General features: G+C 38.5%; 1 protein-coding gene across 10 annotated transcripts in view; it reads left to right on the top strand.

The window, feature by feature from the left end:
• The window catches only part of SVIL (supervillin), a 233,420-nt gene that overhangs the window by 176,863 nt on the left and 31,263 nt on the right, over positions 1 to 25,294 (top strand). For 6 of the 10 annotated variants that reach the window (XM_043509526.1, XM_043509525.1, XM_038391792.2 and 3 more), the window contains 6 exons: positions 1,154 to 1,733; positions 3,244 to 3,448; positions 6,141 to 6,273; positions 19,146 to 19,293; positions 24,604 to 24,693; positions 24,786 to 24,872. In XM_043509526.1, coding sequence (XP_043365461.1) covers positions 1,154 to 1,733; positions 3,244 to 3,448; positions 6,141 to 6,273; positions 19,146 to 19,293; positions 24,604 to 24,693; positions 24,786 to 24,872 — 1,243 coding nt within the window. Of the gene's footprint in view, positions 1 to 1,153; positions 1,734 to 3,243; positions 3,449 to 6,140; positions 6,274 to 10,183; positions 10,262 to 10,889; positions 10,959 to 19,145; positions 19,294 to 24,603; positions 24,694 to 24,785; positions 24,873 to 25,294 lie in introns of all 10 variants that reach the window. The other 4 variants (XM_043509522.1, XM_043509523.1, XM_043509520.1 and 1 more) reach the window with 1 other exon arrangement.

A 25,294-nucleotide genomic window follows, 5' to 3' on the forward strand; every position in this document is an offset into this window, starting at 1 on the left:
CTGCGTAGATGGGGGGACTAGGATTTAGTTGTACTAGGACAAAACACATAACAGAGAAGATTGTGCAAATAAGTGCTGCATGTGCAATGCTAACAAAAGAGCTAAAATAAAATCTGCTGCATTAGAGAACCTAATTACAAAGTAGTAAAGATCTACTCATTAAAGCTTAAATCCTCTTCTTGTTGTTGATCTCCTCAACCTCTATATCTGGTGACTCACTGCATAGTCTGGCTTTTGAGAACCTGTGAACCTCTTCTTTTCTCTGGAAGTCTCTGAGCAAGTTCAGTGACATCAGCCTTGCTTTCCATTTTGATTTAATCTAAAATCACTTCACTCCGGGTTCTACTTCCTCTGTGGCGTTATGGAATTTGCATAAACATTTTACGTTTTCAAAGGCAGTTTCTTCCTTCTGCGTGGAGCCAGACAACTCCCTTTGCATACTGTACACTTAATAGGTCTAGTGCCAGACCTGAAATGACTAGTGTCCCTCAATTTGTATAAAAGTGACTTGTATCAACTCTTATGCAGCTTTATTCTCTTCTGGGAAGACGAAATTAAACCCTTTTATTTCAGTTTCACATGGAATGTTTAGTCTCTTAAATAATAGTATAACAAACTAGATAGAAAAAATCAAGAACATGCCATGTTATAAAGGCCAAGTCATGTAACAGTTTTCAGAAGAAATTAAGTATTTGCGACGGGGGTGGGAGTTCCACCTTTATATCACCGAAGATCAAACACACTGATTTGTAGCACAGGGGACTAGCAAATGGCAAATTTGATGTTCCAAACATTTTCCAATAATGGTCTCATGTCAATGTCTTGTGGTTGCTTGCATGGAGAAAGACGTGTGCTTTTTCCTCAGTTGAGGGGAAGACAAACAGCATGCTACTGAAGATGCTAGCATTTTGATCATCTGTGGAGTTTTCTTGTTTAGGTGCTATTCTGTATTATGTCCCCAAGCCAAATTGTAAGGACATGATTCGTGCCTTCATCATCTGTTCCCACTATATATTTAGATAGCACCATACACTTGCACAGGCAATCGTTCCTTGCACTGAAGAACTTATAAGATGCTTATAAACCTTGTGAATTACTATTAGAGCTCTGTTTAAGGTCACACTTTTTTCAGTAATGGTTTTATTATGTATAGGTACAAAATGAAAGTGGAAAAATTACTCCCTTGTCACCTACTGTTGTAACATCAGTGTCAACTATGGTGTCTTTGATTTCTCCAATGTATGCTGGGGATCTGCGTGCGAAGTCAACTTTTGATGAAAGTGTAAGTGCTACCAGTAAATCAGATTTGAGATTCAACTCTTCAGTAGAAAATGCCGACACTCCAGTAAAAGGCATACTGAAATCAGAACATTGGCAGCCTTCAGTGGAAGCAATGGAAAGCAAACAAACATTGAGGGAGCATGAAGAGGGAGAGACAAACAGATTCGTAGCATATGAAGATAATGACCTCAAAAAGTACAGCTCTTCTGAAGAAGTAACCACACATCCTGTTCTTAGTAAAACAGAGGACTACCACAAAGAGACAAAATACACTTTACCAAGAAAGAGCAGTATGGAATTGTTTACCCAACGAGCACTTTTACAGCCTGTGGAACAGAAGGAATTTGTTTCTGATACTGTCCTGCAGGGTAAACAGGAAGACAAAGAAGGACAGTTCTTGGAGGAAAAGATGGAGTTGGAGAGTGTCTTGAAAAGCAAGACCTTGCTGAGAGGTACAGTAAATAGTTGTTTTCATTGTGGATGTCTGACATAACCTGGAGCTTTCTCTAGCCTCCTAGTGTGATCGTTTACCAAAACAGAAAATTAGTTGTTTATCTTTAAGCCTTTTTTAAAAAGTGATGAACAAATCTTGTAGAATTTGACGTTTTTGCAATCATCTGAGTTTCTTCAGTTTCCCAGACTTAGTTTGCAGTGCCTCCCCCCTGCGCCACCCTTTTTCTTTTTAAAAAAACTTTTAAAACTCATTGGTCTTCAAAGGTGAAGGAAAATGTTGCTTTTAACTATCGTAATTTAAATGAAACAAGCACAGAAACAGTTTCCTTACCTTGTCCAAACTTTTTTAAAACTTTCCCTTTTTGTATACAATGTACAATATGGAAATATAACTTATTTTCATTACATTTTCACTTGTCCCTCTCTTGTCTCTTCAAGGTGATATGTAAAACTAGTCATATTCGAAGTAGTAGAACTTTTAAACCGATGATGTTTGTGTGGATTCAGTATTAGATAAAATAAGTTCTCCTGTCCCTACTTAAATGGCTTCTTGGCACATGATCAGTGCAATCCAGGACACTCTAGTAATTACACAAACTCTGCCTGTATTATTGTGTTTGAATTGTAGAAGATTCTTAGATTAAATTGGTTTGCTTCTGTTTTATTAATGAGGAAAATTTGGCCCCTGCATTGTTAATGTGTTGAGTCTTCACTCTGAAGTTGTTCTTTAACTTCAGAATAAATGAAACTCATCTCAGAAAACAAAAATGCCAGAAGGGCCTCTTTACTATTCCCACCCAGCACGCATTCAGCACAGCTAATTTCTCAGACAGTATTGGGAAGAGAGAGCACTAGAGTAGCAGCAATTGTCCCTGTTCCATTGTACCTCAGAGCTATAGCGTGTCTGTCAAGTTTTCAAAGAGAAAAGGAAGGTAATCCATATCATCCTAATGGGTAGTTCTTCAGTATTGGGTTTTCCCATTGTACATGTTTGTAAAGAGATTTTTTTTCCAAGCTGTTTTGTTGATACATTCTTTTGTAAAACCTCTCTTTTTCTTACAGATGTCCTGATATGCACTTTCACTCCATATCCACTTACCTGCAATTCATTTTCTCTCTCCTTTCCTGTTCCCCCTGCCTCTCTACCATTGCCTCTTCCAGTTACACTTCTCCCTCCACTTCCTTGATTTTCTCTCTTCCTTTCCCATCTTCCCGTTGTTTCTCTTGAGATGGGAGCTGGAGAGTGAGTTCTGCCTTCTTCAAATGAAGGGGACCTTACGACCCTTTTTAGTCAGTGCAAGGTTGAGATTTTATAGTGAGCACACTACCCCTGGGGTAATAGTTCTTTTTGAATTCTTAATTCTAATCAAATTTAGGTAGGAAGTTCTTGTCAGTTAAGGTAGTGTATGATCTGAATGTTAAATAGCAAATTGGCTGGTTCCTGGTTAATAATATAAGAAATGTTTGGTTACAGCAGTAAATGCTAATTCTGCACTTCTCAATACGCAGACCATGTTGAGCCTACTTCTGAACTTGGTGTGACGGCAACACAGAGAGTAACGGTGGTATCCTATGGACAGCAGGAGACTTCTGAACAACTAGAGGGAAAATTCTATATGAATCCCTGTGAGCTGTTTGCTGCTGGAGACAACAAAACAGAAACAACTGAGGACACGCTGGATACACCCAGCAAAACACTGTCTATTAAAGAAAGGTAATTGTGGTCTCTGCATATACTCTTTTATAAGATCATGGTGTACACAGGATCATTTATTTGGGATTGTTTTTAAAAAGCTACATGTGTGCTAATGATCAGATTCTTTCTTGTCAAACAACTAAAAGTGAAAACATGCAGCTCGTCTGTCCGACACTAGACTTGTTAAAAAAAAAAAAAAAAAATTAAGGAAGCAAGTAACTCTAAATGCATATTTTAGGTACCTTTTGTGCTAGTGTATTTAATAAAGTTTCTCAGGTTTTACCTTTACTTGCAACACAAGTACAGTAGAAAATTATGACTATTTTGTACTGTACTGTAATCATGTGCTTTTTGATCTGGAGCAATCTGTTTTAATAAGCAGGCTATTGATAATTTAGCAGTAGAATCTGTGTGTATGAAGTGTTGGTCTTTGCTTTAAAATGTGTATATGACTTCAGTTCATTTTAATTTAGGAAACTGCTGTATGGATAACATTTAAGCATTTGTGTGGAAATAGGAGTGTTTACAAACTCGTTTTCAAAACCCAGTGACTTGTTGAAATAAAATATAAGGACTATTCTATGTCTGTACAGCACCTAGCATGATGGTGTACCTTGCAATTTGGTATTTGCAATGGTAATAAATTAACATCTTATTATTATTTTTAACTAAAACAGAATAAACAGTTTGAGACTGACCTCAGTCCTCAACTGGCATAAATGGATAGCGCTTTAATTGGGTCAGTGAGGGCATGCCAGTTCACACCAGCTGAAGACCTGACTCTATTCTCACTTTATCTCTAGCGACAGTACATTGAAAAACAAAAAAAGCCAGTGAGTTTATCAAAACATTGTGTTCCCAGAAATGTTTCCATGCTGAATTCATGTGGGCCCTCAAGTTTGGACACCCAAGTCAAGGTCTTCAAAAACAGGAACCTAAAGTTTGGTTCCTAAATGCATTTTCAGGCACCTAAATACATGGCATAGTTTTCTACTTCATTTATTTCAGTGGGAATGATTCATCTCTCGATGCAGTTATTCTCAGACTTTTTTTCCTTCCTTCCCTCCGTAGTTGGAAAGCAAGTTTGATGTGGGGGGGTAACTGTAATTATCTCATTTTAAAAACCAGCAAGCCACCACATTTTATGGTTCAAATTAGACAATACAAGTTTAAACTGCTGAACTTGGTGTAATATGATCAGGGATCGGGAGCTCTCTGTTTTCTTCATTTGTAACAGCATATCCTTCATGTAAAGGATCTGTAAAGCCAAACTTACTTAGTGGATGCTGAAGGAATGGAGCCAGTGGGAAGCCAAATCCTGGCACTTGGATAATAACAACTGATGGCATATTTTTAATATCCCATAAAATCCATACTTTCTGAAAGCTACAAACTTCACGTTAATGTACTTTTGGTGAGCTAGGGTAGAAATCTGGGAGTTTCCCATATTTTCCCCTCCTTTTTACTTATCACTGTCCACTAGTGTCTGCAGAGATCCCCCTATGCAGTTCCCCTTCCAGTAGAATAGAGCCTATGCCCTCCAGTGACAGTCAGCACTTCTTCATACTTCAACCAGAAGTGGTTGCTCATGAGTAAATATAGTAGTTGTGAAAGCTTCTGCTGGTTTGAGAGAGAACCGATTCTGCTGGTGTTCTCCATTTTAAATGTAAGGGCTTGTCTACACTTTCCAGAGGATCAAGGCGCAGTGATCGATGTGTCAGCGGTCAATTTAGCGGATCTAGTGAAGACCCGCTAAATCGACCACAGATCGCTCTCCTGTTGACTCCTGTACTCCACCAGATCGAGAAGAGTAAGGAGAGTCGATGGGAGAGTGTCTCCTGTCAACATCGTGTAGTATGGACCCTGCGGTAAGTAGATCTAAGCTATGTTGACTTGAGTTACGCTATTCATGTAACTTAAATTGCACAGCTTAGATAGACTTTTCCCTGTAGTATAGACAAGACCTAGGGAATATCTCTCAAACCAGTTGAATCTTTTAAAGCTGGAGAAACATAAGTGCAACCGCTGTAATATGACTAGTTACTAGTGCTTACATGCGACTGTGATAGGCACTAAGATACATATGAAATACTCCCTATTTCCTAGGTGCTTACCTTGAAACTTCCAGTGTCCTAGGCCAGGTACTGACTGAAAAACTAGGGAATTGGGTGGCTGCTAGACAAACTTGCCTCCTTATTGCATTTCAGAGAACATAAAAATCTCTTTAATACATGGTCAAGTGTAAAAACAAAATGTCCAAATAACATCTTTGATATTTTGTCTTCAGGCTTTGGGCTCATTTACATGGCAAGCCAACCTGTGAATCTACAGCACGCCAGTTTGCCACTCACTAATGTTCTGTGTAAATACTGCTACAGCAGAGCGAATGTCCTGACGTGCGGTGTAGTGCCCTGTTGTACTAAGCTGCACTGTGGGAATTTCACTGCACTGTACCAGTGTCCATATGGCAAGTCGGTATCCTGTAGATTCACACCTTGGTTTGCCATGTAGTAACTCAGCATGTAGACAAGCTCTGTGTATGTGTGTTTTGAGTTTCATGGGGCCTGACTAGTCTTAACACATTTAAAAGCCTAGTCAGAGGCTTACTTAAACAAAACCTGACCAAAACGTTCTTGAAAGACATTCTTGCAGACAACTTTCCTGGATAATGTTGAAATATGCATGGTTGACATTTTTTTTTCCTTCGTAGGCTGGCACTGTTGAAGAAGAGCGGTGAAGAAAGCTGGAAAAGCAGGCTTAACAAAAAGCAGGAGTATGGAAAAGTGTCTATCACTGAGCGTAGCACACAACTGCAAGAAGCTGAGCAGTTGTTCAAGAAGAAGGTAAAGCTTCCTATGATAGGAAAAAGTATTCCTCTTGAAACACTACTGCATTGGAGATGCATCAAACTAGACAAGCATGCCTAACATTGGCTAATAACTACAGCTTGTAGGATTACAGCCATCCTTAACTTGCTTCAGGGTTTATTTAAAAAAAATTCTGTGTCACAAGAGCTCTTAAATGAGAAGTTGTCTTGTTGACTGTCAGCTGCCTTAGTATTTTCAACATTGGGCAGAGTGTATTTTCATCAGCAGACTACCAAGAAGTAAATGGGCTTTTAAGATTTGGAGGGAGGTTAAATAATTTCTGAAATATTTGGATTTCACATGTTCACAAAATCAAGAACAGATTTCAGCTTAACTATTTAACTTGCATGAATATTTCTTGCTATTTAATATAAAATGGTTTTAAGATCTTGAGTTTAGGGATTTTCTAATGAGAAAGAACTTTTAAATCTTTGGGTGGCCTTTTGCTGTCTTCATGCACTGAGAAGCATTTTCAGTATTTCTGATGGAACCAAGGATTAGTTGTTAAAGTGAAAATATTAGAATACCCATGAATTACTTCTCTTTTTGAGTATCTTATGTAGTCCTGGCTGTTAGTGGGTAGCTAGGGCCACTGGTAATCTCCAGACTAGTGTTTTGTCTTGGTTATAATATGCTCTTTATCAGTTGGGACAAGAATCTTTGTCTCATTAGTTAATAATAAAAATGTTTTTATTAAATAGTCAATGCAGGTACCCAGCCAGTAGTAGAATATATGTCCTATTCCTATCAATATATGAGTAATAGTAGGGTTGGTGATCAGTCTGTCCTCACTGAAATAACTTGTGTTGGGTCTATGAGTACCTGAATCATAAGTGAATTCTCTGAAACATCTGTTACCTGCACAATAAGACCAAGAAAAGAATCAAAGAATCATTTGTGGCTGTATTTTTCCTCTGTAGACTATTTTTAAAATATGCATTGCATTGCATTGCATGGTTGATAAAGCAAACTTAATTTGATCTCCCAGTGTAACAGTTCAGTCTCCAAAATCACCACCTTTAAGGTTACACTGGTAACATCCTCCAGATGAAAGCAACCTAAGAGAATCACCAATGAACTTAAAGTAGCCAAGCTAGTGTAAATCCAAAAATGACATTCTTGCAGATGTCTCCCCAGCAGCTATCAATGAGCATATCATTCCTGACTTAGTTCAACCCCAGGCCAAAATAAGTATGAAGTGCTTTAAAGTGTGTTTAGGCCTGGATGTGATCATATTAGCAACTTGTCCCCAACAAAAATTGAGTGTTCAGGAGTTGCACAGTATTGGCCTCAAAATAGGCAGGAGCTATGCTGAAGGTTTATCACTACCAGCAAGCTGCTGATGAAACCTGGGCCTACCTGAATGAAGACACAGTACAAAAATCTGACTTGTGGCAGTCTTACTTGTACTGCAGCATTTGATGATTCCTAGTACTGTACTGACATCAGTGATGCTGGTGCACAAAGCAATTTAAACATAAAGCTTCACTAGAAGTAGTTTGTTTCTAAAGGTATTACAGATCCCTAGAATACTGTCTGACTCTGTAAAGTTTTGAAATCATTTTTAACCTTAGTGTCTTCCATTAGAATCTACTGTGAATGTTGTTACTAACTGGCCTTAAAGCCAAAATGGCAGTTATCAGTAAACTGTCCCGATTCCAGAAGATCACGAAACAGTACTTCACTCTACAAAACAACTGTGTTGGGTGTAGCTTGGATTCTCCTTTAAAAAGTGTACAGTCTGTCTGTCTGTCTAGATTTGCAAGAGTACGGAAATTGTATTGACTGCTAACCTTTGAACTAGTAAAGAATACAGTCTTTGCTTACTAGAGTCATGTCTCAACAGCAGGGAATAAGTTACATTCATGGCACTTACTTGTTCTTATTCAGAATGAGGCATGGATTTTCCAAATGCTACTGATTTGTCCAATTTTAACATAATTAACATGCTTGGATGCAGTTTTAAAGAGCATGTGGCACAACTTACTAACCTTGCTTTAGAGGACTTGATTATTGTCACATGGCGTGTAAACATGTAAGTTTTTGAGTTTGTCAAAAGCCTTTTAAAAAAATAAACCATGCAGGTAGTAAGATTCAAATTCCACAAATTAGAATGGGTGTACTAACTTTGTACAGTCAATAAGTTTTAATCAAAATGCTTAAATTATCAATAGGTAGGTAGTTGCCTACAGATGAGATCTTTCCAATAGTCCAGAAATTAAGTTTCTTATAAATGTTCCGGTAATTTACATTTGAAGAGCCATACATTAATTTGAAGAGCCATACAGTTCCAGAAGAACTTGCCTTCATGTCCTCAGATGAAAGATAATATAGAAAGGAAATGATAAAATGGAGGAGCTTGATAAGCTCTGGAAGAGTTAAGGTTTACAAGAAGAAAAATAAACATTTTTTAAAATAAACTATCCTAATGTATTCTGTATACGTTTATTTTATGTTGAAATTTGATGTGAGGATTTTTAGTTCTTCATATGTACTGTGGAGCCTGATCATACAATTTATAGAATACCCTGTATACTAGTAGATTGCCTGCATAGTTCCCAGCCTGATAAAAAGATGAAGTGCCTTGACATACGGAATCCAAATTATTTAGAGAGATAACAGATTGGATTTAGTATGTTGTTGTATCCGTCTATCAGGTTGGATAATAGGTCATCAGTTTTCAGGGGGATTGAAGGTTGTTTCCCATGAAAAATAAAAACGCAAATTAAAACCTTTCTAGCATCAAAAGCACAACATTTTATTGGAATGAAAATTCCTACGTCATAGCCATTTTAAGTGTAAATCTACTTAGCATCTCAGATTAGTGTGTGATTTTCCCCCCCACCCCCCAACTATGTTGCAGTAGTTTTAAAACAGTGAATCAAGTTTGAAATCTGTTTCGTTCCCACAGCAAGTTCCTGCAAACTTGTATTGTAATCTGTTACGTTGCTAAAAGCATTTGTTTACTGTTGTCATGATTTGGAATTACTCTGAGGATGACGCTTTTAAAACCCTGATGGGGTAAGCCTTTTAATAATAATAATAATAATAATAACAATAAATAAATAAAGCATGTGTGCCTCCAGACAAACAATTTGTCTCTTGTTTTGGTAATAAGAGATAAAGTTATGTATACATAGCATCTGCTGGATGTGCATGCACACAGTTCTAATTGTACCTGAAACACTAGTCACTGGACTGTAAGTGAGCTGCTCTCTAATGAACTGCACGTTTCCAGCGTTCTGTGCAATGTTTCCCGTTTGTTTTAACCTGTAGGAAGAAGGAATTACAGATGATAATGCCGTGTCTAAGCAGCTTTGGGTAAGCCTGACTGTACTGTTAGGAGTTATTCCAGACTTTGGCTAAAGTAGTGAATTCGCTTTTGCTGGGTGCTGTGTGTTAGTATTTCCCTCCAGACATCTTTCCAATTTGTATTCAAGTTTTAGAAAACTTTGCTTCATTTTGTCTGGAAGATGCATGGTTCCTTATTCCAGTAAGGGCTGAGGACACTTCCAGTGGAAATATCCATGTTGCAATAGACATGCTTCAGTAATTTAATGGATTATGAAAGCAAAGACCATTAAAAACATCTGAGCGTGAAAAGTGTTTCTCCTGTGCGTGCAGCTCAGTTTCATATCAAATTGCTGCGATATTGTCACTAATTCGTTTAATTACTGCATGAAATGTCTGTGGTAAACATGCTGTAATGTGAAACTTTTTCTTGCACTGACTTTTCAGTAGGGAAAACGTTTCTAAAAGATTAGGGTTGGAATTGCAATAAGAAATTTCTTTTTTTAAAGAAATCACTTGATTTTTCCTCCGTTGTCTGACAAATCATTTCCTTCCCCTCTCTAATTCTCTTGCTGTGCTTTTGCCCCTACCATAGGAACCTGTCTATGCTTCTACTTATTCTCCTGCTATACCTGTTGCCCATAAATTTCATCCTTTTGTACCTATTCATCAGGTGAGCAAAAGCTTGCACACTTTTACATGGTTATTGGAATTCCTGATCATTTAAAGAGTACTTAGTTATGTGGGGAAACTACTATGTATTCTGCCTCGTAAATACTTCTAAAGAAATGTACCATAAGAATTCCCTATACTACATACTTTCCACCAACATAAATTCCATTAGTATTTTTATTAAACTACATCTCTAAAAATTGCATTTATCTTTTAGATTACAGATAACTAAATCAGGCTAAATACCGTCTGTCCAAGAATGTTACTGTGTTCCCTTATAGTACCATGAATCATTAGAAACTCACTAAATAGGATTATGAATGGAGTAAATCCTAAATGCTAAGCATTTTTGCTTCTTACAATAACTGCAGTGCATCCTGTGTCTTTTGAATTAAGTTTCTATGAAAAATATATATTAAAAATACTGATCATATTTCAATTCATTAAATGAACAAAGCAGTCTGTCGTAGATGGTTTTTATTTCATGCTCTGGTTTCCTCCAGAGATGTTTTTCCTACGTTGCATTCACTACTCTTTTGTTCTAAAAGATTTTGTTAAGGTTGGCACATCCTGCATCTGTTTTTTGCCTCTCCTGTCTTTCCTCACTCTTCTGTTTCTCTTCCTTTAAGGTCAGTAGTTCTAGTTTGAGAGCATCAAGCCCCCTGGTCTTTGATGAACGGCATCCTTGGAGATGGAAGGTGAAATATTGCATAAACTTCCTGTTTTAGTTGAAGGAGGAGTGAGACAGAAAATAAAATGATTTTAAGACATATTCCCAAAGCAAATTAGCATAACCAAATGGATGCTTTGGTTGCTAACAGCATTCTTTTGCTGTTCTAGTAAAAGTTAGGAGTGAGTCATATGACATTGCAAAATATATCTATATAAAGGAATTCCAGGTCCATATTCTAAACAAGTTTTAAAGAACTAATTTAAAGCAGTTAATAGTTAATGAGGGCTTGTAAAGTAATTCCGTTTCTCTCAGCCTCTTATTTAACCAGCTAAGTACAGCAGTCAGAGTGAGCAGAACCAGAATACCAGCCCTCTGTCAGAAGACATTAGCGAAAAATGGGAGTGGGAGGGTGGGGAAGGAGGACTGAACATATAAAAAAAAAAAATCTGAAAAAGTGAAGGTAGGAGCAAGAACAGTTAATTTGATGGTCTGAACAGCTCTGGCAGCTCTGATCTTGTTTTATATCATCACCCTGTCCTCTACCTCCCAGCACGGATCTATGGCTGCAGCATTATAGGAAAACTTTTGGGCTTTTCTCCAGATTAGATACTAGTTGCAGCATGTGCTGTGATTGTCATACTTAAAATATATGGCTGTAGTATGGCTGCATGCCTTTGAGTAAGATACATATTACTGATAGAAAGAAGAAATAAGAAACTGTCCACGCACATGTGGAGTTTCTAAATAAAGCTTCACATTGACCATGACCCATACCACTTTTATTAGCTTTTCATGACTATTTGTATGAATGAAGTTTTGTCTGTACCAATGGTTTACCCAAAATAAAACTTCTAATTTTGGGCCTGCAGCTGAAATTTGCTAAAAGCTAGTTTTGTGACTACATTAAATTCATAATTTATAAAGAAGGCATCTAATAAGGCAACAGATGCATTAACCTTTAACCTTAGGTACCTGTAATTCTGTTCATATATTGGACTGGTAATATCAAATTTTCAAGGTATGCAAAAACTGTTTGCTGCAAGGGCAGTCTGCTTGGTGTCTGCACAAAACATTAATCAAATAACTTCAAATAGCAAACAGTCTAATAAAAATGGTCTTTTGTTCACATTTGTGAACAGGAAAAAGGGCTATGTTACTATAAAGTCGCATAAGAAACAAAAATAATTCCTAAATTGTAATCCTCTCCCACCTTCCAATTCTTAAGTCCATGGGCTTTCTCTCATGCACTACATATTTTGGAAGCTATGTTCCTGCTGTTCTTTGCAAGCTAAACTAGCACCTTTCTTCCCACTCCTCTGCATAATTCACAGCATATAGTTTAAAGGAACTTCTTGTTCTTTTGAAAACGACATGTTTTGATGTTTCCTCTCTCTTCATTCAGTCTCTTCCTTTCAGGCAAAGACGATCCTAGGCCTTAACTACAATCCATTAATTCTCTCATCTCTGGCATTCAAACATACATGCAGCCGTGTCACCTTGGGCTGTGTTCTCGGAAGGCAAGGAGGGACATAATGGGGATGGGAAAATCCAGTGTTGCAGGCAGTGGAGCATTTACTTATCTGTAAGCCCTTCTTCCCTCTGAATTGGTACTCAATAAATGTCAAAGCACAACATGTTCTGGAGCTGTGCTGCTATAGATTTTAGTGCAGAAGGGACCATCATGATCATCTAGTCTAAACTCTGCAGGAGTTTAAGCCTCCTTTAGTAGTTCTTGCATCACACCTGTAACTTGTCTTTTGAGCTAGAGCACATCTTTTAGGAAGATGTACAGTCTTGCTTTAAAACCTTCAAGTGATAGAGAATCCACCACATCTCCATGCAATTCCAATAGTTAACTGCCATCACTGTTTAAACATTTTACCTTAATTTTAAGTCTGAATTTGTCCAGTTTCAGCTTCAACCATTGGGTCTCATTATGCTTTTTTCTGTTAAAGAGCCCCCTGCTAGCCAAAGTCTCTTCCCATGAAGGTACTTGTATACCATGATCAAGTCATCTTGTAAACTTCTCTTGAATAAACTAAATAGATTGGGCTGCTTTATCCCTCATCATAAGGCATGTTTTCCAGATGTCAGATCATTCTCATAGTTCTTTTATGAACCATTTCCAATTTCTCAACATCCTTTTTGAAGTGTGAACACTAGAACAGGACACAGTTTTCCAGCAGTGGTCTCACTAATCCCTTATACATATTAAGGTACCTTCCCCCATTTATACATCCAAGGATTGTGTTAGCTGTTTTAACTACAGCATCATGCTGTGAACTCATGCTCCATTATTTATATACCATGACCTCTAAGTCTTTTTCAGAGACACTGTTTTCAAGGATACAGTCCCCCATCCTGTTCTTTGTTCCTAGATCTTGCATTTGACCATTAAAATTAATGTTATTCAAATAGGTCCTCCTTACCAAGCAATCAAGGCCAGTGAATGTAAATGACCTGTCTCATCGTTATGGGCCAAGAACAGATTCCTGCAGCAACACACTAGAAATATCTCCATTGAATAACTACTTCCCATTTACAGTTATTTTTTGCAATCTGTTAAACATTTTTAAATCTATTTAATATGTGCTGCATTGACTTTTGTATAGTGCTAACTTTTTCAGAAGATCATGCATGCCTGCGTCAAATGCCTTACAGAAACTTCAAGTATATTATGTCCACATAATTACCTTCATCAGGCAAACTTGTGATATCATCGAAAACAATAAGTTCTACATGCCAATTTAAAAAATGCTTAATGCTTGGTGTTTAACATCCTCCCTTATTAGTGATGAAACAGAAATTTTCATTATTACTAGAAGATTTGAATACATGATCCTGCTTCTTTAATACCAAAAAAATGTATTGAATATTTTACTGTTTCTGCATCCTGATTGATAATTTTATTATCCTCATCTACAGTTGGATCTATACCATTGCTAGAATTTAATTTGTTCCAGGTATATTTTAAAGAATGTCTTATTGTTTTTAATCCTACTGACTGAAGATTTTTTCATTGATACCTTTAGCTTACCTTATCAATTGTCTGTATTTCCTAAATACTGATTTGTACTCAATGCTATAAGCTTCTCCATTGTTCCATTTGTTAGGTATTTTTTATTTTCTATTGCTGTCTTCATCTCCCCTCTTCACTAGGATGTTTTTAACCAAGGAAGCCACCTTCCATGCCTGGAATTGTCTTATTTGGGCCTCTAAAAACATTAATGTCCAATTATGATTCACGTGTTTGTTTAAATATTTCCTCCCACTCATTTTTGCTCATAATAGTTTTCAGCTTTGGGAAATTGGCTTTTTTTAAAGACTATGTGTATATGTGTGTCTATATTACTGGTTGATAGTATATAAAATCAGATCATGAACACTTGCATATGTGTAACCAACAGTTTTTTGTTCAATAATCAATTAATCTTTCTCCATCAGAATGAGCTTGAATATGGAATTATCCCAAATTGGTTGCAATACTTCTTGTGTTGGAAAATTATCAACTATAATTTTAGAAACTCCAAAGATGTTTGACCAGAGGAAACATGAAACTTCCAACATATGTCCCCCAGATTGAAATCCCTGATGACATATTTCTTTCTACACATTATGGATAAACGTTTAAGGAGCTGTTTATCCAGGTCCCTTGTCTAATGTGGTAGTCTAAACCCACCACTACCCCCATTTTGAGATTTGTTAGTACACTGATCCATAAGCATTCCTGTTTCTGCCCTTCTGAATTTTCAATAGCCAAGAAGTACAGGTGCTGTCTTTCAGCCAGAATTTAAAAGTAAACCACTTGGAGTTTGTTTGTTTTTTTCAAAAAGCCATTTGATTTTTCCCCACCTAAAGAAGGTTGTGTTAATGTCAGAGTTCTTGCCAAATTACAACTTCAATATTCACTTTGCATATAAAATCCCCCTTGTGGTTTCAGTAGGATGAATATTTATTTCCTGTCCAGATCTCCTATGGAATGTTGCTGTGATGTAGGAAACCAAAATTCACTCCAGAGGTGGCGGTGAAATGTTTTTTAGTTTGTAAAGTATTCTGGGGTCCTTCTGGTTGAAAAGGTCATTGTCATTCCTTGATGGTGGGTCAACTGGCAGCACCCAGGTGGAATTCAGCCCCTGGGACAATTGCATACCCCCTCCCCTCCAAGGCCTTCCGAGGTTGGCTCCCGCAGCAGCAGCTGCCTGGAACAGAACACGTGCACAGTGAGTGAAATGGTGCTCTGCAGCACAATCACAATCAATTTTGGAGACAAAATGGCATCCTTCATGAAGCATGACCTCTCAAGCATAATACGTGATAGGTCATGCCATACACAGGATGCAGTGTTGTGGAGCTGGTCTTCCTCCAGCACATGCAGTAAAGAACAGCACTTCAGTATAATAGCAAAGAGGTAGGAAGGTAGCTGGTGAGCTGCTGCAGCAGCAGGAGAGTAAAGGTAGCCCTAACCAGTCCTTCCTCCGATACCTGCACCTAGAGCCCAGTCTCCTGTAGCATTCAGTCTCAGGTAGTTTCTCTCAAGTGCAAGGGAACAAGTAACTGTAATGGCTGCTAGCAATAAGAGAAAAGGTTTCAGAGTAGCAGCCGTGTTAGTCTGTATTTGCAAAAAGAAAAGGAGTACTTGTGGCACCTTAGAGACTAACAAATCTATTTGAGCATAAGCTTTCGTGAGCTACAGCTCACTTCATGTAGCTCACGAAAGCTTATGCTCAAATTTGTTAGTCTATAAGAGAAAAGTGAATGCAGAGAACAGAGCATTTCAAGGTAAATGGGAAGAAGTCTACTTGTTCATTGAATGTAATGGATCACCACAATGTCTCGTGCACTTGGAAGTGATAGCTGTGTGGAAGGAGTACAATATCAGTTGACATTACAACACACTTCACAGGGCAAAATGCAAGAAGTACCTTGGAGAGTCACTCGCCGCTCTAGTTAAGGACTTGAAAAGCAAACTTCAAAAGCAGAGAAATATACTGATATATATGATGAAACCTGCAGCTGTACTAACTTCAAGCCTGGCTGCCTCTTACAAGGTGTGCCTTGAGCTAGTGAAATGTAAAAAGCCTTTTAAGGATGGTGATGTGGTAAAAATGTATGCTATCAAGCTGGCTCATCCATGTGGGAATGGAAAAAATGGGAAAAAATTTTGTGTGTGTCATTGCCTCAGCAAACTGTAGCTAGGAGAGTAAGTGACATGAATGATCCTGTGTCCTCAAAATTGAAGACAGTTGGTGAAAATTGTAAGTGCTTTTCATTAGATTAGCTCCAGACAAGTGCTGACATCGGTGATATCAGACATTTATTGCTTTTCATCTGAACCATTGATGAGGATCTCTTCATGCATTAATAGTTACTGGAGCTAGTTCCAAACATGTGCAGTACAAAGGGAGCAGATATTTACTTGTTTCTGCTATGAGCAGATATGGTGGCTTCCAACAGTGCTGCTGCATTGTCACAGGTAGTGCACAAGCCACGATTGGCAGTAAAAGTGGATTTGTAGGTTTGCTGAGAGAAAATGGAATTGGAAATGGAGGAAGTTTGTGGGAAATCTGTTAAAATTAGTGTGTGATGACCAGTGTAATACAAACAGTTGTCATCATCTGTGGAGGAAACGAGCACAGAGGCACAAAAAAAGTATCAGTTTCCTTGAGGAGTTGAATGCAGAATGTGGGATTTGCATCGCTGATCACAAGTTCAGTAGCTGAGTGGGGGGCAGTACCTGCAACCTTTTTTTTTTTCACTCAGAAAGGAGATTCTTGCTGTTCTGAAAAAAGAAAAAGTAAGCAATGCCGACCAGTGTCAAGAGCTGTTGGAAGACTGAGCATTTCTCTGCTCACTGGCCTTCCTAACAGACATAACCAGCTCATCTCAATTCACTCAGTCTCCAGCAGCAAGGTAGAGATCAGAATATTTCTACACTTTTATGAGCCATGTTGGCGCATTCCACAGAAAGCATGGAATCTTCAGAACAGCATCACCCATTTTCCATCATGCAAGGATCTCTCAACTGAGACGCAAAAAAGAAAAGGAGTACTTGTGGCACCTTAGAGACTAACAAATTTATTTGAGCATAAGCTTTCGTGAGCTACAGCTCACGGTTGTTGTTGGTTTTCGCAGCTTCTTGACAATTATACTGGCTATCTCAGCAGAGTTCAGCACCAGATTTGCAGATTTTGAGAGTTTGAGATCCAGCATTCAACTGTTCAACAATCCAGTGGAGGCACCGGTTGAACAGCAACCACAAGATCTTTAGCTACAGCTGTGTGAATGGCAGATTTATCCTTGGTTTCTTTCAGAGAAGAATGGAGTATGTGAAAACTTCTGGAAACTTGTCCCTAGTTCAGAGGGTTCTTGTGCTGAAGCCATGCTCAATATTGGGAAGCACATACATTTGCAAAAGCACATTCTGTCATGAAATAACATGTGAAGTCAAAACATGGCAAGATGTTGGATACTGAATATCGATACTGATATTGGAATTGTAGTGCAAGGGGAAGAAAATTCCTTTATGTTCTCACTGAGATGTGCTATTCTCTGAGAGACTCATTTTATTTTAATGTTTTTTATGGCTAAAATAAATTCTGACCTTAATAAAAAGCTGATTCTAAAATCTGGAATTATATTTTTGTATATGACCCACCAAGGTGCCCCAAAACTAGCATCTGGTCCACAGCATTGAAAAGATTGGACCACGCTCTGAATATTTTATCTAAGTTGCCATATATCTTGTTGTCAAAATGTCTGGCTGCCCAGCCAATTAACATTTCTATTGAACTCCAAACAAACATAATTGTGGAGAGGTCTGTGGACGAGGCACAAACAGCTAGAGAAAGGAGGGGAAGGAGAGGGAGCTTCCAATCCTTCTGTTAGCTGCTTCTTACCCTGTAATTCCTCTTGCTACTGGTGGATGATTTTTTATCTTTTCAGATAAGTTCTTTGTTACATTGAATTCCTTCCCTGTCTACCTGCCTCTGTAGTCACGCTATTGGTCCCTTAAAAGTATTGAATTGTGTTTAATTCATTCAGTATTGTCAACACAAGCATTCAAAGATCATGAGTCAGGCTCTTTTTAAAAAAAAACATGATGATCTATCTATATATATAAATTGGGTTTTTCTATTTTTCTTTCTGGTTTCAGAGCCTGTAGGGTGCATTCATTTCAAGTTTTCAAGCTTTTCTCTGTAATTGTGAGGGCTAGGGAAAAAAAATTAAATGAAAGCTGATGTTCTCATGCCATTGTTTGATTACAGCAGCTGGGTTTCTAAGAAAAGCACCAAATAGCACAAGAGTGGCAATAAAATTGATTGTTGGCAATCCTATTCTTTGGTGTGTCCTGTTCATGATTTCTATTTAACACAAATCCCAAAAATGTTAGCTTCTTTTTAAGGTAACTGATTTGTAGAAACTGAACTTATTCCCTGATCTGACTCAGCTAAGAGGAGGGAGAAATTTATGGTGGCTTTTTTTCCTACTTAATGTACCCTCTTCCCCAGTCTCCTGTATGGATGGAGGGCACTGAAATAGTTCCTGCTCATAGCTGTTTCTAATCATTGAAGCTATTGAATGTCTCTCCCTTAAAGCAAACTGGCAAAAGCTCCATGTGGGTGAGACAAACGGCATTTGAATGATCACAGAATGAAATTATTCAAAAGAACAAGCTGGAGCAAATCCCAAAGTGATCAGCCTCTAGCGACAAGGCTGCTAAGCCAGCTTGGAGAATGTACAGCTAGAGACTGAATTAAAAATCATTAAACTCGGTTAAAAATTCTATTTATAATCCACTGTGCTACTTAGAAATTCACATTTGGAAGCTTCTCACAGAAATAAGTCAAACAGATTACCAGGAAATATTTCAGCAGTACAATAATTTAGAAAATTTAAACCACCTAAAGTTTTAGCATTATTAATCAATTTGTTTATTTTTATTAAAACTAGGCTAATTGTCTTGCAGTGAATGTTGTCAATTTCCTGAACCAAGATATCCCATTAACTGAAATTTCATCTTACTACTGTAATAGAGTAGCAAAACAATAAAGCTTTTTAAGGAGCAGGGTCCCTGGGCTGTAGCATCTATGGGTGTCCCTTTGTAACATGTATCTTTTTTCTCTCAATTTAAAGGATAGTGGTTGAATTCATTGGTATGTATTGCAGAGTTTACAGCAGTTAAAATCTATTTCTTCATTTCTCAAAAAAACAGAAAATGGCAGACAGCCATGAGAGTCAAATGACTATTGAAGAAAGAAAACACCTGATTACTGTTCGGGAAGAAGCCTGGAAGACAAAGGGTAAAGGAGCAGCCAATGACTCTAGCCAATTCACTGTAGCTGGCCGAATGGTAAAAAAAGGTCTGTAAAGAAATCATCCACAGAAAAATAAGCAATTGCTTCTCTATCTGATCAAAATAAAGGGCTAATATTAAGCAGAACCAGTATTCGTGTTTAGCACGAGAGGACTGTTTATCTTCAGCCAAGTGTCATTGTGCTGTTTGTTGCAACTTCCAGTGGGTGCTTCTGTTGGTCATTTTGTCCTGCATTGTTTGCAGTTGCATCCAGTTATTATGAAGCTCAATAGTAAATTGTTTGTACACTCATACTAATGTTCAGTTTTTGTCTCCAGTCCTACCCAGGGGGCACAATTGGATTTCCCTTTATTACAGAACTCTCATTTGACAATGGAAGCTCTCTGTCTCAATAAGAACTGAGAGAGTTAGCTATTGACCTGTAACTGACTTCTTTTTGCAAGACTCTCTCAAAATATTTAGCAAATGTACATCTACTGATTTTTTTTGAGAGAGTTGCGTTTAGGCTATGAAACAGAATTCACCAGTAACTTTACTGTTATGCTGGTATCCTTGAGATACAATAATCAGCTGAAGGCTTTACAGCAGATTTTCTGCACAGAACAAATATTGGGGTCTCTTAGAATCATAGACTCAGCCAACCACAAAACCCTTGTTTTTGATCCTAAATTGTATAGGGATCTGTACAGTGTGTCCATTTAAAGGTCAAAATATCAAGAAATGCTCACCCTCTTTAGTCAGTGGACCTAGAAAGGTAGTCTGTGTTGTGGGAATAGATGTCTAGCATTGGGATGGTGGGAATTACCTAATCTAAAAGGGTCTCAAACTTTGTGGATGTAGCAGCAGCCAGTGGTGTCAATAGATGCTGGTCCCTGCCACGCTAATTTTCTGCCATCCTGACCATGTTGTGTGACCAGGGCCAGAAATATCACTCTTGTTAGCATTCCTGTGTGTCACCCATATTACAGAGCGGGCCACATCTCAATAGAAAACAGAACTGATCTCAGGGACAGAGCTGAGTGAATAACTGATTTTTTTGTATTTTTTTCATTGGCAGTTCTGAAAAATCAACCAACACTCGGTTTGGGTGAATTAGAAAAATGTGTTTGACCCGAAAGGAAACATTTTTGTTTCTGTTTTTGGGAACTTTTGTAATGTAAAAGCAAAGGAGGGGGTTGGGCTCATCTAGCATGGGTCTGTGGCAAAGATGCTACTCTAGTACATCCCCTCCTAGCTTTGTACTTCGGTTTTCCCCTACGGTCCTTCAGCCTACTCAGGCTGTAGAAGTCTCCTAGCCCTCTGGCCAAACTACTTCATAGGCCAGGGCCCCACATGGGTCCAGCCCAGGCCTGTGCATATACACAGCAATATTTAGTCCTGCAGCCTGAGCCCTGTGAGCCTGAATCAGCTGACCTGGGTCAGCTGCTGGTTTTTTTATCCCTGTGTAGACGTATCCAAGTGCTTTTATTGAAGTCCATCAGAAATGCTCAAAACGATGGAATATTCAACCCACCTGGGCTCATAGACCACCTTTTCCTGCAGGCATGCCTTGACCACTGTAATTTGTCCCTACACCTAGTCCCATGCCCCTAGAGGCTAGCATGTTCTTCCCTTTTTTTTTCAGAGGTTCAGGCAGGTTTTCACTCTTCAGGGTTCCAGCTCACCCTGGATGTAGCCTGCGTGCTCTTTTTCCCTTTCTGCTTCCCAGCCTCCTTTCAGGCTGTTTGCCAGAAAATAGGCACTTCCCCCTTCTCCTCTGGTTATCCCCCCGTCTAACTGGACTCACCTAGCTCTTTATGAGAATACCCTACTGGGTCCAATAAATAAGTTGAGCCACCTGTTCTCCAGTCAACTTGATCTGTCACAAGCTGGACCATTAAGGGCCAGCCAGCCTGTGTTGGAGTCATTCTTAGTCTCTCTTGTTGAAGCAGTTCTGTTTGGTATAAAATACTTGAATAATCATTGAGCCAGAGAGCATGAATGACCCTTAGGCTGGTAGTTAGGGCTCTCATCTGGGAGGTGGGAGACACAAGTTCAGATCCCTGCTCAACATCAGACGGAGTGGGGAATTGAACCAAGGTCTCATACATCTCCCGTGAGTGCTCTAACCCCTGGGCTAGATTGTTGTTGTTTCTTTGTTCACTGGAGCAACCAGAGGAGGCTCGTCATCTCTATGCCAAAAATGTAACTGACAGCAAAACCATGGAGTACACTCACAATGCAAGCTTGGAAGGTTCCACCTGTTGATGTTGGGATAGCAGGGGTGCAACCTCCAAACTTCTCTAGCTTCGGACTTAATTGTCCAGTCCTGCACTAGGGACTTTAGATCCAAAAGTAAAATACTGCATGATGGTATATTTAAAAATTAAAAAACAAACAGTAGATTCCTTGAATAGACAACTCAAGTTTCGTTTAGAGTATGTTAATTTTAAAAGTAACTGAATTACATGGGATCACTTCAAACTTCCTGAAATCTTTAGAGTCATTTGAACCAGGAGATAAAATGCTATTCCTTCTTTCCACTATGGTCTAAGATTGAAAATGATAATGCCTTGATTCATAGAATTAGTACTTTAATGACATGACAGATTGTTTTCAACACACAGTGGCAAAGACAAACTATCACACTGAAGAGCACTAGAAGGTCAGAATAAGATTTCTAATATTTTCATATTTCAATTTCAAGTATGATAATGATGACAATTTGTAGGGTCAAACTCAAAGTTCTGTCCTTCAACTTAAAAAATGCTAATTTCATAAGCCAGAAGGTACCATTATTATGATCATCTAGTCTGACCTTTTGCATCACACAGGCCATAAAATTTTACCAAGTAGTTCCTGCACCATACCCAGAACTTCTAATAGGGCTGAAGTCGTGGAGGTCACGTATAATCACAGAATCTGTGACCAACTCGTAGCCTTAGTTATACCTATAGTACACTTGACAAACCAGGAAAATTATTTTGGTAGCAGCATTCTATATGTATTTAAGGGGAAAAGTTGCAAACATCAAAGCCAGAAGAAGGTTGCAAGCCTCAAGACGGGAGAGAATTAGGGCTTGAACAAGATTTTAGTGAGCAGGGGCAGAAAGGAAAAGTCAGATCCTGGAGACATGATGTAGATAGGTGTCTACCAAATTCACAGCTATGAAAATCGCATCACAAACCGTGAAATCTGGTCTCCTCTGTGAAATCTGGTCTTTTGTGTACTTTTATACTATAGGGTAAAAATTCACAGTATTTCTCAAACTGTGGAATCCAACTCAAAAGGGGTTACAAGTCCACTGTAAGGGGGTCACAGCATTCCCACTCCTACCTCTGAACTGCGTTCACAGCTGAGCGACTGGCAGCCACCAGCAGCAGCACAGAAGCAAGGGTGGCATGGTATGGTATTGCCACCCCTATGTCTGCGCTGCTGCTGCTGGCAGCTGCACTGCCCCTAGAGCTGGGCACCTGGCCAGCAGCCGCCACTTTCCAGCCGTTATAAAGGAGGTACCACCACCTCCCCCTGTTTTCTGATGCTCCTCTGTTTCAGTAAATTCGTGTCAAATTTTTATATTGTTTCAGCTCAACCAAAACTGCATTTTTTGCTGAATAAACTATTCATCTGAAAAATTTCACCCAGCCCTTCTCATTGGCCATTTCCTTGTCCTATTTGTGATCTCTCAGACCTTGTCCACACATCCTACCATATGTGATCATGTAACATCTTTGTGGGAATTGCATTAGGTGTTTAATGAAGAAGTAACATTAGGAAAGTATTTAATATATTTCTAGCTGCTGGTAATCAGGGAGCCGGTGCCATGTGACCTACATCTCGCTGTGGGCCTTCAGCAAGTCCTCAGTGGGCTACACACTGAAGGCTGAGAACCTAAGCAAAACATCCCTAAGTGCTTGAGGCTAGCAGTTACTCTTTAAAAAAGAGAGAGAGAAGAAAACAAGAAAAAAATTGTGTTGAGGGGGAGGGAACTGGTCAGTTGCTGTGGATGTCAGTGTTGTGGAGGAAGCTGGAGAGCCATTGACATCAGTACTGGTTAAAGTAGTCTGGGCTGGATTTTATTTACATATATGCACCATTTGTGTATTGCCTATATGAAGGAATTATCAAAGATCAGTTTTAAATTAAATGGCAAGGTAAAGATGCAACAAAACATACAAAATCAAATCACTAGTTTTTTCCTTCAGTCTTAATCACTTTGTGGTTGAAGATTCTTGTGTCTCCAAATTGGCAAATGAACATTTATCACCCTCGGGAGCTGCTCTCTGCACTGATTTGTTCATCCAGCAGCAGGGGGAGTTGTGTGATCAGTCCAGGCACTCTCTCACCTATACTCCAATGGCCAGAGGCTTTACCAGCTACTTTAAAATCTGCCCCAAGCTCAGGCCTCTTAATTAGTGGCAAAATGTGTCTTTGTTAATAAGTTGCCCAATTGTGTTCTATTTTCACTTTAGTCTTTTGGTAATTACTGCATGCTAGGGCCTGCTCCAGAGTGATGTGCCTTTCATATAAAAATAATGAAAAGAGTTGTTAAGCTGATGCAGCTTCAATTTGTTTTCTGAGGAAAACAGTAAAGTTTCCAAAACAAGACTTAAACTTGAGCGCCTCGGTAATTAACAGACAGTTACTACAAAGAAAAATAGTCATTACATTTTTAAAAGGTATTAAGATTTTTCTTCTTCACTGTTAAAGCTAAGGAATGAGGGATACAATTCATTGTTGCAATGTACTATCCCAACTAATGTGGCGTACCTTAATCCTGAATAGTGTCACTTCTTACTGAATCTCCATATGTTAATTTAAAAAAAATGTTCTGAATTTATGTACTGAGTTTAATTTGTTCTGGTCAAACTTGTGCTAGTTATTAGGGAAGAGAGAATGGTGCATATTGAATTGGGATTGGGGTTTGAAATATACAGGATGCAGCCCCTGAATCTGAGTCTACTGTTTTGCGTCCCCTGTAACTCCTGTCTCCACACCTGCATATGCAAGCCACGGGGCCCCATGGACTTAGGCTGCTGGTCGGAATGGGGGAGGGAATTGTCTTGACAATTTCTTTTGCTACCTTGCTTAGTAGATGTGTGAAGATTCTTTCCATAGATTATGTTCTGAGCAAGAGCTCGGTAGATTCCCTGCAAATCATTTGTTTTTTGCACAAAAACATTACAAGTGTCTGAATAATATGCACAATGGTACATACAATCCAAACCATATAAATTTTAAAATAAGCACAAAGAGTTGTTTTAATAGAAAACCCATTTCCCACACTAGGTGACTTTAACAGACATTAGTTTGCAAGAATAAAGCCTCAAAGTTTACAATGGATGTGGCAATCTGAAAGAATCTGCTTATTCTGCAGGCTTGGCATCACCTACTGCCATAACTCCAGTGACCTCCCCTTTCTGTAACAGGCTGAAGTCTACCACTCCAGTTTCAAAGCCTCTGGAAGGTAGGTAATCAGAAATAGCTAAAACTTATGATGAGGCTTTTATACATGTTTAATCACACTGTAACTATTTTTAATATTTTCATACTGCTTAGAAATAGAAGCCAGGCCTGATATGCAATTAGAATCAGACATGAAGCTAGACAAGCTGGAAACATTCTTGGGAAGACTGAATAACAAAGGTATGTAAGAGTAATTTGAGAATGTAATAGACTCTATACCTGATTTTTCAAATCAGTTAATGTATTTTAGTTACAGTACCTGGTAGCAGAACTTTGTGTACTTGTATCGCTCGTTTCACCAAGACCATAGTGAAGGTTGTACACTTCTTTTCGTGATTCAGTCTTTGCAAAATTTTGTTAGTCACCACCTGCTATTTGTTTTGTAGACAACAAAAAGCCTTTTTAAAAACTGTAATTCTTGTTTTGTACATCTCCACACACATACCCCACATCTTTTCCCATTACAATCTTACTTCTAGTTAGTGCTTAATTTGTAATGAAAGACATGCCAGGGCTCAAGCAATTTTTTTACATTAATAACCGATACAACGAGTCCAGAGGTGCTGAGGCTATGAATTTCCAAGCTTAGAGGTGCCAAGACT

This window comes from Dermochelys coriacea, chromosome 2 (assembly GCF_009764565.3).
Source record: "Dermochelys coriacea isolate rDerCor1 chromosome 2, rDerCor1.pri.v4, whole genome shotgun sequence".
NCBI classification, from domain to species: Eukaryota; Metazoa; Chordata; order Testudines; family Dermochelyidae; genus Dermochelys; species Dermochelys coriacea.